This window comes from Vanessa tameamea, chromosome Z (genome assembly GCF_037043105.1).
Source record: "Vanessa tameamea isolate UH-Manoa-2023 chromosome Z, ilVanTame1 primary haplotype, whole genome shotgun sequence".
Taxonomy (NCBI): domain Eukaryota; kingdom Metazoa; phylum Arthropoda; class Insecta; order Lepidoptera; family Nymphalidae; genus Vanessa; species Vanessa tameamea.
The window spans coordinates 14524235-14538640 of NC_087341.1; the positions used below are offsets into that span (position 1 = coordinate 14524235).

Below are 14406 nucleotides of genomic sequence, written 5' to 3' on the forward strand. Positions count from 1 at the left end.
TTCATTATAAAACAACCTTTTAATTCAAGGTACAATAAAATTAACCTACGAACAATTTATGTATATATATATATATATAATATTCTTAAAATTAATGTTATCATTTGGTGCTAGCTACCAAGATCAAAACATTGGTGACCATGGCTCCCTTTTTACAGTCTGTGAAATAACGTTTTATATTTTTTATATGGCAATACTACTTATCAAAATGCAATACTACATTATTTACAGATAAAAACTAACATTTGTCTCTCTTTCCCGACCATACACATTCGTGTTTTGTCTCGCTTTAATCGCGAAATTTCTGCCATAGTACTATTTACCTCGGTTTGAATATTACACTAATAATACTTAATTCTAATTTGTGATCACATTTTAGTGTTGTACACTGAATACACGAAGTATCTCAATAATAAATAATTATACACTTTGTTTCACCGGTATTTTCCACTTAAGCTTCGGAAGTATACACCTGTGAAAAAGAAATGTTCATTAATTTCCCCACATGAAGTATCTTTTTTTGACAATAATATCAATTTTTAATTTATATATATATTTTTATCAATTTATAGCCGCCTTCAGTTCAGTTCAGGCAGAGTCGAATAGAGCCAGCCCATAAACAGGCCGGTGATGTTAAAACCATTAAGATTTTTTTATTGATCGAATCCAACGATCGAGCGCGGAAGTGCGTCAAAAAGTACCAACCATCCAAATAACTCCCAGGCTTGGTCTGTGAAATCCTAACCGTGGAGCTAAAGGCACCGACCGCAAATAAATTGAAATGCAAACGAATTTTAATGATAATTTTGAAACACACAAAGTCGCTTACAAAATGAATAAATGTGCTAATCAAAAAATATTGCCTAAAACAAAAACTACGTGTGACTTATATATATTTCAAAACTATTGCTTTAACTTTTTTTTGGTCATACCCATTTTTTTTTCCCAAAAAAATGAAAGTGAAAATATTCATAAAATATGATACAAAACGGTTATTACTAAGTAATGAGAATGTCATGATTCGTTAGTGTAACAAGATCAGTCAAAAATTTTATAAAAATTGTAATAATTATCTTACAAAAATGAGCAAGAATCATAATAAACTCTGACAACTAGCGTCAATATTCAAAACTGCGTGTACTAAAATTTCATAATTAGTTTATTTACTAAATAAAAGATGGCGATATTTTAATCTGAAGATTTGCTTTGACTTGTTTTTAACGTTATATTATCATAATGTACTATTTCTGCTAGCAATGTCTAAACAGTTAAAGATTTTGAAAGATATGATTTGTGTTCTGATGACTTTAAAAAAAAGGTGAAACGCTTATATATTAAATGATTTAATTATTTACCTAAACCTGAACTTTCAACCAAAGCTTCTGCAGTTAGTTTCTTCATGTACTGACAGATGGCGCTGTGTCATATAAAAATAAAATTACCTGAAGTTGTTAAAAAATACGTCCAAATGAAAGGTTACGTCCAAATGAATAAATGAAGGATTTATCCAATAAAGAAAATACTCGTGCATTTTTAAACTTTTCGAAACTGAACACAAATACTGTGTTAATTTGATTTCTAGTACATAATTTATTTCTCTTCTAGAAATAAATAGTCTATTGTCTTAACTGCCCAATTTGATTTCACACTAGGTGACTGTCGAGACGATTCGTCCAAATGAAGAAGCACGGTATATAATATACAACACATTTATAAACTCTCCTTTTGAGTCACATAAACAAAGAATTGTGACATGTTTGATTGTGACATGCGTGAATTGTTGACATCAGCTGTATATCTATTAATATTAATTTCGTCAAGTTTTGAACGAATTTTGTTTATTTTTTTTCAGTAAAGCTGATGGAAGAGCTTTTAATTTTATCTTTGCGCTCACACGTAGTGTAATAAAATTACCTTTATAAACAACATTTTGAAAGTCGCTGAAAATCTATGATTTGTTTTGGAAATTATCAGAAATATGAAATATTTGTGTACATATATTAGAAACATTTTCCCATATAAACTGCAACCCTTCAATTCGGCCCATTTAATGAGGTTAATGACGAAGAAGAACTAAAAACATAATTCCCATTCTACGATTGACAATAGTGTATAACGAAAAAAAAACTATTATGTAGTTTGAGTTACTTACATGTCGGGAAAAAAAAGCGAATAATGTCTCATAACGTAAACAGACAACCTTCAATGTTGAAGAAATTCAAATGTCAATTGAATATCATAAACGCGATAACTTTTCATTTACTGTTTTGTAATAGTCGAGTGGCGCCACTATCTTACAGAAAACAAACTTTCAGCTTCTCCCGTATTTGATTTTTTTTCATATTCGTTTAAACCTAAATCAAACTGCTTCGAACATTTTAAAACAAATAAAAGGAAAAATCGGTTCAGCCGCTCTCAAGCGATGCGCTAATCAACGCCCGGCATTTGATCGTTATTAATATAGTTTTTTTGAGTGTTGCTAATCCATAATCTTATCTATTGTTAAAGATTAATGTTACATTGTGGTTAGTATAAATTAATTAATTTAACAATTAATTAATGGATGTTTTGTGTATATCACTCAAACATTTCCTTTTCCCTATACGAAGACGAACCGAAGTCAAGATAAGGTACGATATTTACAATGGTGACTCGTATACTGGATTTCATATTAGATATTCAATTTCTTGCTTAGCTTTTTACCTTTAATAGATGGTAAATAAATAAATTAAACTTTATATATTTCTTTATTAATTATCCATCGATTTAGACATTTATATATTTTTTTTTATCCAAATAAAATACTTTCTTAAATATTTAATAGAGATTAAATTATCCCAGTGCCAGTTTGCGGAACATGTAAGACAGATATGATAAATGTGCTAGAAATAACGGCGATATTAGAATTCAAATGTTTAAAAATCAATGAAGATTTTGTTTGTTATTGAATAAACAATGACATTAAACATTGGATTCGTGAAAACAGAAGAGATAAGAGCATGTAGGTGCTCGTGCATCGTCGTACACGAGACCTGAAGCAAATGTTCTCATCAGCAAGAAAGACGTTAAATGAATGGAGAACACAGCAGTGTTTCCTGTTTTAAACTTCCCTGTTATCGCAAGGGACTAAGTGCTCACCGATAACAGAAAATGTATATTCTTTTGTAGCGATCATTAATACATGAAGTATTTATCCTTCGACTTATTTGATTTGATTTTTATGTCAAAATAATAACATTACTGATATTGATTAATACATTCATAATAGAATGACTCTCGATATCTGTCATGAGACAGTTCCGCAACTTGCCGCCGGGGAATATAATAATAGCCAATTAAGCTGATCTTACAATTAATACATTTTTCCTAACACTACTTCAAAATAATTTAATTAATATTATTTTCACAATAAAACATCCATATATAACTATCTATCGTGTAACATTTGAAACGATTGATTTAAAAGAACCATTTTGTTTGGATCAATCAGGTTTCCGAAAAATCGAGGTCCGATCGGAATGACTCGATTATTTTAATTATACGACATAATGATTATTAAAATTAAAAGAAACGCAAACAGCGTTTGAAGTTTACAATGATAATGCAACAGATAAAGGCAAGTTGTTTACCCACGCGAGTTAGTTTCGTCGTAAGTTAGTTTCGTCATAAGAAATCCACAACTTGCCACCAGCGAATATAATCATACCCAATTTAGATTAATTATAGTTAAAACATTTAACCTAACACTACTTTAAAATAATTTAATTAATATTATTTTCACAATAAAACATCCATATATAACTATCTATCGTGTAACAATTGAAACGATTGATTTAAAAGAACCATTTTGTTTGGATCAATCAGGTTTCCGAAAAATCGAGGTCCGATTGGAATGACTCGATTATTTTAATTATACGACATAACGATTATTAAAATTAAAAGAAACGCAAACAGCGTTTGAAGTTTACAATGATAATGCAACAGATAAAGGCAAGTTGTTTACCCACGCGAGTTAGTTTCGTCATAAGAAATCCACAACTTGCCACCAGCGAATATAATCATACCCAATTTAGATTAATTATAGTTAAAACATTTAACCTAACACTACTTTAAAATAATTTAATTAATATTATTTTCACAATAAAACATCCATATATAACTATCTATCGTGTAACATTTGAAACCATTGATTTAAAAGAACCATTTTGTCTGGATCAATCAGGTTTCCGAAAAATCGAGGTCCGATTGGAATGACTCGATTATTTTAATTATACGACATAACGATTATTAAAATTAAAAGAAACGCAAACAGCGTTTGAAGTTTACAATGATAATGCAACAGATAAAGGCAAGTTGTTTACCCACGCGAGTTAGTTTCGTCGTAAGTTAGTTTCGTCATAAGAAATCCACAACTTGCCACCAGCGAATATAATCATACCCAATTTAGATTAATTATAGTTAAAACATTTAACCTAACACTACTTTAAAATATGTTAAACAAGATTAATTTAACAATAAACACAACATCCATATATAGTTACCATGTAACATTTGAAACGATTATTAAAATTTTTTTTTTTGTTAATACATTTATGCGACACCTTTGACATTTACCTTCTTTTTTAATTTAATGTTATTGTTATCGATATAATTCTGTACAGCCAGGTAAAGGAATCTGTACTGCGCCTTGTTCTGGACCATCCCACTGCGCTGCGCCCGCACCAACTTTACCGTGTCGTATACGTCTATTTCACAATTAAATCCTGTAATAACAAAATTATGTAACAAAAGCTCATGGATAGCATTCGACTGTAAGTATATATCTATTACATAAAGTATTTTTTATATATTGTACTTTTCAAAATCGCACTTTAAAAATCAAGCAAAAATTCGAGAGCATTTTTCAAATTCGCATTAAGTTCGCAAGCAGCAACATTGGCGACGTGATCATGTATAATGTTGTATTTACTTTAGATGATATTTCTTTTTTTATAACGCGCAAATGCGGATATCATAGTGTATATTTTAATAATTATTAGACTGAATTGCTTTTGACATAGTATACCATCGCAAAAGATTAATCATGGCCTTTTAATTACATAAGAAATGAACGAGATTTCGCTTTGCAATAAGTTATATCTACCGCTATTAAGATTTGCCTTATTCTGTCGCGATTGGAATGAAGCAAGCTCTCTTAGATACCGGAATGTAAGATTGGCAGTGTAGTTTAGTGTAGTGTATTGTAGTGTCAGTACTGCTGATGAGACATACGATAAAATATATTTCAAAGCAATATAACGCATATAATATTAGAACATAGAACATTTGTGTACAGCGCTGTCATATATGTTGGCACATTCGCTTTGGTAACTTTTCGCTATAATTCGCTTGTAACCATAACATAAAAACTAAAATAAATAATTAATAAAATATTATATTTACTTGATAGTTTTATCTTGTCAATCAGCATATCCAGAACTATGAAAGTACCAGTTCTGCCAACGCCCGCTGAGCAGTGCACACACAGAACGTTCTGAAAATACACAACAGATTATCATTAATTTATCTTAACAAACGCTAAGCCGTGGGTCGAAGTACGTTGAAATCTTATAAGCTACGGGTATATATATTTATTTTCAATCAATTGTTTAACGTGAACCAAAAATCATAATCTAAATCAGTTTGCGCGGTTCTGAGATTAATGAGCTGCAACAAACTCTTCATTAGGTTTATAATTTTAGTATAAATAATCTTAATTAAACTCATAAATTAATAAAATATAAATTAAGTTCATAAAGTAAAGTCAACAAGATTTTGGCAACTTTGTGACCAGAGTTTGGCAATACAATACTTGCATTTGTTTTTGATACGACAATATGTAAATAAATTCCTGAATAATTAAACACATAACAACAAGTTAAAATTTTTAAAAGTATGACAAACGAAATTTATTTTGGTCACAGACGACAAATTAGTTAAAAATACGATAGTTTGAAATTACTTAAAAATTGTACTTGTATAATATATTAAAGGAATATAAATATTAAATAAATATATTTTCTGTAGCAAATAACTATTATACTTCACAAATTATTGTCTAAAGGAAAACTCACCTGTTCCGGGCCATCTTTCTCCTGGGAGATCCTATACATGCGTCTGTTTATGTCTTCTACAAACGCCAAGACTCCATCTGTGTCAACTGGCGTGCCGTGATCGGGCCAGCTCTGAATAAATATTAACATTAATTAATTAATTTGTAACTAGCAGTAAAAAAGTTCTAACAAAAAGAAAAAAATATTTAAAAAAATACAATGTAATTTTTTAGAAAAAGATAGGGCCATTGGTATTATTTAAAAAAATCTTCATGTAATAGAACATACATAAAACAAATATTTAAAAAAAATTATAGAAATAAATACCCAAATATGTAGAAGCATCTAAAAAGCCTATGATATAATAAATATTTGTATTCATAATACCATTGCTTATTTTGAATGTCTTGCATATAATCAATTACTTTGTGTTGGCCCATTTGGGCATGTACCACCAACTCTTTACATATCCTACCGCCAAGTAATATAGAAGCAACTTAGTAATATTACCCAGTAGAAAGGGTGAGAGAGCCAGTGTAATTACACGCACAAACTACCCAACATCTTAGCTTCCAAATTTTGCCGATGTCTATGGGTGGCGACCTAACATCAGACAGCCTACTTGCCCGTAAGCGCATTTTCCTTAAACCTATATATTTATTATAAATATCATCTTTAGTATCAACAAAAAAGTTAATTTTATAATTATTTGAACGTCTTACCGTGTACTGGTACTGGTACATTGTTCGGCAAGTGTTGTTATCATTTACATCGAACTCCCTGACGATATAGTCCTCATAGCACGTCTCAGACATGGACTTCACTGTCAACTCATCATAAGTCTCTTCTTGGCCAGACTCGGGCCAGTAACGCTCGCATTTTCTCTAAAAAAATAATAATATTTACCTTCTCGTTCGTGACTATATACTTATCGAAATCGAAATCACTGAACAATAATTTAATAGTCAAATTTAAAATGAATATTATTCACAAATAAAATGATGGATACTATCAGGCCTTAATCCGCGATGCATTTTGAATAAAAAATCTGGTGATTTTCGACCATAAGCAACACTAGTAATAATTAGTATCCGATTTTCTTCTATGTTATATAAATAATTAATTGTATAATGATGAATAAAATTAGTTAATAGTACCTTTCCCTTTTCAACTTCAATAGTGATCATTACCACCACCCTCACGTCCTCTTGCCACAACATGCGCCAGAAATCATCTGTCGTGTTGGTAAGACAGCCCTGAGTGGCTATATATATCTTGTCTTTCACTGAAATATAAAAATATATATATATATACTAAGTTGAAATAATTCTAAAGTGAAATATTTCAAAGTTATCGTCGTCGTCTTTATCCTATTATAAGGATCAATCCGCAAACAACCCTAAATGTTAACTAAATGTTTGATTTTGTTGATAATTTTTGAGTTGAGACCGAGTTGAGTTGAGGCGTTAACGAGCTTTGTGAATACGCCTAAAAAACCTTTATAAGATCGTAACACAAAAGACATGACATAATTCAACTTGATCAGAAGTAACCAATAATCAAATAATGTATAGCTAAATATGTAATTATTACACATTCATAATTCACAGCTAACTAACAATTCGTAACACATTTGATAACATATCAGAGACTTACTTATATTTCGACATATATTGCTACCCGTTTTGTCCATTTTGATATACCTCTTGACATCTCTTAGAGCATCGTCCGATAAGGACTTTGTGACCAACGGAGCTGCCTTTTTGGCATCATGTCTGAGGATTAAGGCTGAAAATAAAATTTACCCAGTTTGAGATAATACCGTTTACCAGTAAACTTATTGAAATATGGATAATCTACATAATATACATATAACTAAACGCGTTATCTCTGTAAAGAGTAAATTACATAAGTATTTAAGGTATTAAATAAATCTTTCAACAGGAAAATAAATAAAAAATAATTGCCACAAACAAATGACTACGCGATCGAACAATCGAAGCTCCCGCGAATTATTCCGTATCGATTCACGTATTCCATGGAGCAACCTCATTAGTATGACATTAACGTACATCAGATGTATGAGACAATGTAGGTAATTTTCCTTGTTTATACGTTTTACGATATACGTTATGCCGAAACAGGATCTGTTGCCGTGAAGTTCACGTATAACTACAATCAACTACGAGTCCTTGGGTTTATGTTATGTGGCGTGCCATTGTTTAACCACTACTTAGAATAGACTAACTCTATTACGTATGGTATTTTTGTATCATTATTTAGTGGCATGTTTATTAACTTCGCTAATGATATATATAAAAATGACAGTTTTTGTGCTAATTTGCACTTGAGTTTCTGATATAGTACCATACAAAACGATTAAATTTAAAAGTGACGTTGCAGCGTACCAGGTTCTTAGCTAGGATTATGTAATCGTATAGAAATGAATAGTTGTTATTGTTCCTTAGCTATTCATTCAATCATTGTTCTTCAAATTGATTTGACACTTTGTACAGTCGTCCGCAATTGCGTGAGGGTGCCTGGTCATGAATGAGCAACAGGTGAATGATTTAAAGAGACGTTGCAACTCATTCCGAGTGTCCAGTTTCTTAAAAGTGGTTAATAGTTTACTTATAAAGCAGCAGATATCGATAAAAGTGTAAAACTCAAGTCGACCCAAATAAAAAGTTATTGGCTCCTTGGAGTAATTCTTAGTAGAAATCCCAATTCTGAAGATTAGCTGCAAATTTATTCCGAAAGCACGTAAGCCCGTTGGCTCTGCACTTGAATTCTGTCCGGCCGTGTCATATTTCGCTTCTATTGAATTATGAGAGTGAGTATGACGTAGAGAGTGTATTTGCTGATTATAATAATTTAAAAAAAAACTTACAATTAACGCTGTTGACGCTTTCATTTGATGACTGAACTGTGCCGGTTGGTTCGACCAGTTGGGAGGTGCGAATGTAACTTGCATTTATGTAATCTGATTGAGTCTTATCGTCGTTCCTGCGTAATTTTACGCGGGTCTGATCAACTGTAAATAGAAATATATTTCAATCTACGCTAGCACAGGAAGTATATGTATACCTAATGGGTAAAGCCTTATTCTCCTATTGATTTGAAATTATGACATATGTATATTGGAGATTTTCAATTACCCCGCGCACACAATGTTTTCCTTCGCCGGTTAGCACAAGATTATAAACACAAATAAAGCACGGGCTTGACTGATTTCGTATTACCATTTCATCCTACTGGAGGCTGTTTTCCGAGACAGTTGCAGAGTCGAAATTTTGTCGATTCAAAAGTGCTTTATACCTGTAGTAGTTACTTGAATAAAATACATATGATTCTATTATGAACTTTCTGTCCTTTTACAAAGGAGTAGTATCTATGCTGTTTCAAAATTAAGTTGAAAAAAAAAAAAATTCTACTTACATGGCAATATATTGCGATATCGATTTTTGTTCACATTCTGCGGCTTCAAGCCCTCCTCTGTCGTGAACATATGTAGGTCCTCCATTGTTTTAAGTGAATGAAACTCTCCGTCAAATCCTGTATTGTGGTGAGTGTCTTGATTATACCTCATATCCTTAAAAAATTATTACATTATATTTTTTGATGTTGTTGATGTAATTCGATAACTTTCCTGATATTCTAAACTAGTTAATTAGCCAAGTAACAGGTAGCATTGGCAATTTTTTTCTATTCCTAATTGACTTTTTATTTTTGTTTTATGTACAAGGGCAGAGGAGCAAATTGATCTTCTTATATAGATGGAACTTACACCGTCAGTGCACGGTGCCTCTAATTATGCCAACTCACTCATCCTTCAAACGGAAACATCAGAGACTTACTTAGGCACCAGTTACATCAACGGATACCTTTCGTTAAAATCAATACGTCTATTAATGAAAACTCTGTTTCTTGTCTTTAGACCATAGCAATGACCTGGACTTACCTGAACTTTGGTGTGAATGTCGTCCGTTCGAAGACGTGTTCCGCTGACTGGTTGCAACAGGCGGAGTACGTCCCCAGACGTTTCTATCATAGGATACGACCGAAAATGTTCGATCAACCCCACTAAGTCGTCAAACTGCTCGCCGCTACCCACGTCGTATTTATTATGCTGCTGACGGATAAATAGAAATTTAGTCATTTATATTGAGATTGAGATTAGATTTATTTCAAGTCATTTATCAAAAAAAAAAAAAACCACACAAAATTGAATTAAATTCGAACGGAGGTAAACCACAGATGCTACTAGTTAGTTAATTATTAATATATATTACTTTTTTTTCAATCAAAAACGTAATGTTGTATTTTAAATTGCAAAATCTGTAACTTCGTAATTATTTTCTATTCATAAAGTAATTACGATCAATGATTGTGAAACATTCTCACATAAAAGGAATAACGGCTGTATTCTGTTTTATAAGTATACATTTTTATAAGAAAACACTTGACTTGGAAAATAATTGTGGATATTTGTATTTGTGTTTTGCATCACAAGTAATATCTCGTTGATATTATGATTTTGATAATCTTTATATGAACTTAATGCGATCTCATCAATAAACAGGGTGTTTCAAGAGGAACGTTTATATGTATAATACAGACGTATTATACTTGAGAAAAGACGAGAATTGCAACAATCCTAGGCGGAAAAAATTGCAAGAATTTGTATGATGTTCTTCAATGTAAAAGTTGTATGTAAGCCCTTTCTGTAGCCGTGATAAGTCAATATATTCTTTATAAGCAATAAACTCGTTACAGCCTGTTGCAGCTAGAGCCTAGAGAATATTACACATCAATTAAATCTACACAATAGAACTCGGCTGTTAATGTGTCAGTCATTGTCTTGTATTGAAAAAAAAATTATAAAAAGTGGTTAATGCTATTCATATCGACAATAATACATATATGCTTAATATATATTAATTACCTTTACAATATAAAATTATTTTTGTTGATTGAATTTTTCATTCAAACATTCAAATATTATTATAAAATTAAATGTTAATTGCCAATATAATAGATATAATTGCAAAGTCATTAAAAATATCACATTATTAACAATTTAAAAAACTAACTTAAGTAACAGACTGAAAATATCCCTCGGCTGGTCTAAGGGTTCCTCATTTCATCCCCTTTTTAGGATAAGATTGGGAGTATATTTCACGACGCTGTTCCAATGTAAATAACAATATTAGCAAATGGCGGATTGGTAGTCGATAGACTACTTGGAGTTGTATCAACCAACACATGCGTTTTCTACACGATGTTTTCCTTCTTATTTTTTGTTAAGTAATAGGCGGACGGGCAAATGGACCACCTAATGTTAAGTGGTCACTACCGCCCATAGAAATTGACCCTTTCACCCTTGAAGTTGAAATTTAGCCTATACGTTCAAATAGATTTTTGTAATTGCTTAGCATCTGTTATTAATTTACTATTATACAACATAAAATACCCTAAAAGATACTGTTGTCTGATGATGTATGTTTCATAGGAATATAAAATTCTCTATACTCGTCTGAAAAGATACACAAAATTGTAAATTCGTTGATATTTCCGTCAAAACGCTTACCCGTATTTAACAGAGAACAGCGACCGGTCATTATTATGTTATATGCTCTAATAGGGTTTCGTCATCTTTTTTATCAATGAGGGCCGAATGATGAACATGATGATCAGCGTAAATATAACTATCAATAACAACAACTGAAAATGAAACAAATATCAATTACAACCACTTGTTACTTACGCTTAGAAAGGACAACACTAGTGAATTTTTTCACGACTCAAAACAATAAGAATATGTTACCATACAAAACGGGACTCAAATCTATCAAGAGTAAAAAGTATACTCGTAAAATTTAAAACAATTTTTAGATCTAACGACAGTATCAATAATTCAAAATGTTATTTACATCACAAATATATTTTAGCTACTTTAAATGTATACGATTTGTACAGTACAATACAAATATAAAGAATATTCGTAGTATAGTGTACCGAGAAAAAAAAACAAGGAACACAATAAAATATATCATATATAATAAAATATATCAATAAAACAAAAGACGACCGTAGTGCTTAAAGAAACCTCCAGAAACCTTTAGGTTGATCGATTGATATTATAATAAAAAAAACATCGACTCCAAGGTGGTATACACTGAACAAACAAACAATATATATACATACATATAAAATGACGACGACGGTGTTTACAATATAAATAATAAATGAAACCGAATTGATATATTTCATATGTAAACTTTGCTATACACGATGGCGTCGTTGTAAAATCAATTTTCTCAGATCGCTACGTCATTGGTCGACTGTCATGCAGGCTAATTGTAAATATAATTAGTGCAACCGGGTCAGGATATATTCTATTTCATACTAGTATTCAAAATGATTACTTGATTAAACTATTCGAGAGTTCTAGGACATCATTAGGTCCTCTATATTCTGTTTTAAACACCTTGCAACACCATCGATCCGGACTGCACTTTACATTCTAAAAATAATTCTCTTTCCATTTCATAGAGAAAACCTTTTTCATATAAAATTCGTCATATTATTGATATGCATATATATATATATATTAATAAAAAATTAAATATTTAGCGAAATAATATTCAACACTGCCATTATCTATATATATATTCATATGAATATTATAGATTTATATATATAAATATAAATATATGTATATATAATTTGTATAAATATTTAATAATTGAAACCGATAAAACTCGTATATTTAAAGTAGCATATATGGTGTAAATATGTATATTTTTTTCAAGGCAGACATTGCATCAATCAATAATATCAAAACAAACAATATCCAATAACATGGAACAGAAATATATTCACGCCAGAGATGTTTCGATTTGATATTAATGTTCTTATATAGGCATTGTAACGTTCCCAGCAAATGAGATAAGGAATATATAGCAATCTTACCTTAATAAGAATAGAAGAGCGCACTTTACGGATCTCAATTTTCTTGTTTGCGTCTATCACTGTTGCACTATCAACGATTGGGAAAACAACACTTGCGCAGATGCAAAATGCATTTCCTATATTCACGTGGTAGGCTGACCAATAGCTAACTTCACCGACGATATGATATCCTGGTAATTTGTGCGATATCATACACTGTTGCATTTATTGCAAACCGACAACACTAAACCAACTTCACATTGAAATAAACTAGAGTGAAGTTAGGTCACATACAGTGCACTAATGACCTATTTGTGCATCCAGTCTAGGCTTTCCGCGCATGCCCTGTTTTCGACTAACAACTCCTTACTTTCTGGATGCCTAGTACAATGCGTTGCACGATGTGGCAACGCAGCACGAACGAGATGGAATGATGAATGATGATGAAAAGGCGATTCCGGCTATAACGTTCAATGGCGTGGATACATTTTTAGATGCACTATGCATATCAGTACTAGTTTTGGTTTAAATTACAATTATATTGTTATAATCCTGCTGCTATAATCAATACGATGACTGTAATTTTTATCAATAATTAGTATTCCAATCTAATTTCGACGAATAGAATTGGGTTCAATTTAATAAATTTAATAGACCGCCCATGATAAGGGGTATCACAACTTTCTTATTTTATAACGAAGTTATGGTATTTATGTTATATATTTGTTTATATTGTTTTAACCGGTTCTTCTCATTGCTATAATAGGAAGCATTTAAATAATTTAAGACCAGACTGTTGCAACAGTAAACTGTATGTGAAAATATTTGTAGGCTGACTATGTTTTTTTTTTAGTATTCTAAAGTAGGACGAGTTTTTCAAAATTATTCTTAATTAAAAAAAAAATGAAATTGGGATTCTAGTAAACATAAACTTTTAAAATTGTAAAAACAATTCTAAACAATTTTAAAAAGGCAATTTTTAATTCCTGTCTATAAAACTATAAATAATTCTATTTATATTTTTATTTGACTATATCAAAACTCTACAGACATGTTTTAAATGACTGCATCAATTATCTTCTTGATTCCGGGAATTTTATGTACAAGTACGGTTACGGGTCCAAATCTCTTGCGTGCACAACATACTTTCCATATTTACTTAATTTTTGTTTTTATAATTCATCTTGTTTTGGGCGGTGAAGGAACACCTCTTTAGGAAATCTGTATTTTTCATATATATATCCACCTGTATCAGTCAACCAGCATTGGATCGGCTTGGTGGTACTCCAACAAGTTGGCCAAACATTTTCTTAAAATAGAAGAGGAAAATTTTTGAGGTGAAAAATTTGTCAAATGTCAA

The 14406-nt window shown here is 31.1% G+C and overlaps 1 protein-coding gene across 4 annotated transcripts in view; it reads right to left on the minus strand.

The window, feature by feature from the left end:
- LOC113404165 (tyrosine-protein phosphatase corkscrew-like) overlaps positions 1 to 14406 on the minus strand; it is a 30216-nt gene continuing 15810 nt past the window's right edge. The window contains exons 1-11 of one of the 4 annotated variants that reach the window (XM_026644978.2): positions 13068 to 13349; positions 10054 to 10224; positions 9531 to 9684; positions 8983 to 9126; positions 7749 to 7880; positions 7250 to 7377; positions 6815 to 6976; positions 6114 to 6224; positions 5443 to 5533; positions 4615 to 4763; positions 1 to 472 (exon numbers count right to left, since the gene is read on the minus strand). In XM_026644978.2, the coding sequence (XP_026500763.1) occupies positions 452 to 472; positions 4615 to 4763; positions 5443 to 5533; positions 6114 to 6224; positions 6815 to 6976; positions 7250 to 7377; positions 7749 to 7880; positions 8983 to 9126; positions 9531 to 9684; positions 10054 to 10224; positions 13068 to 13271 (1467 nt within the window). In that variant the 5' untranslated portion in view covers positions 13272 to 13349 and the 3' untranslated portion in view covers positions 1 to 451. Of the gene's footprint in view, positions 473 to 4614; positions 4764 to 5442; positions 5534 to 6113; positions 6225 to 6814; positions 6977 to 7249; positions 7378 to 7748; positions 7881 to 8982; positions 9127 to 9530; positions 9685 to 10053; positions 10225 to 13067; positions 13350 to 14406 lie in introns of those variants that run through there. The other 3 variants (XM_026644979.2, XM_026644977.2, XM_026644976.2) reach the window with 3 other exon arrangements.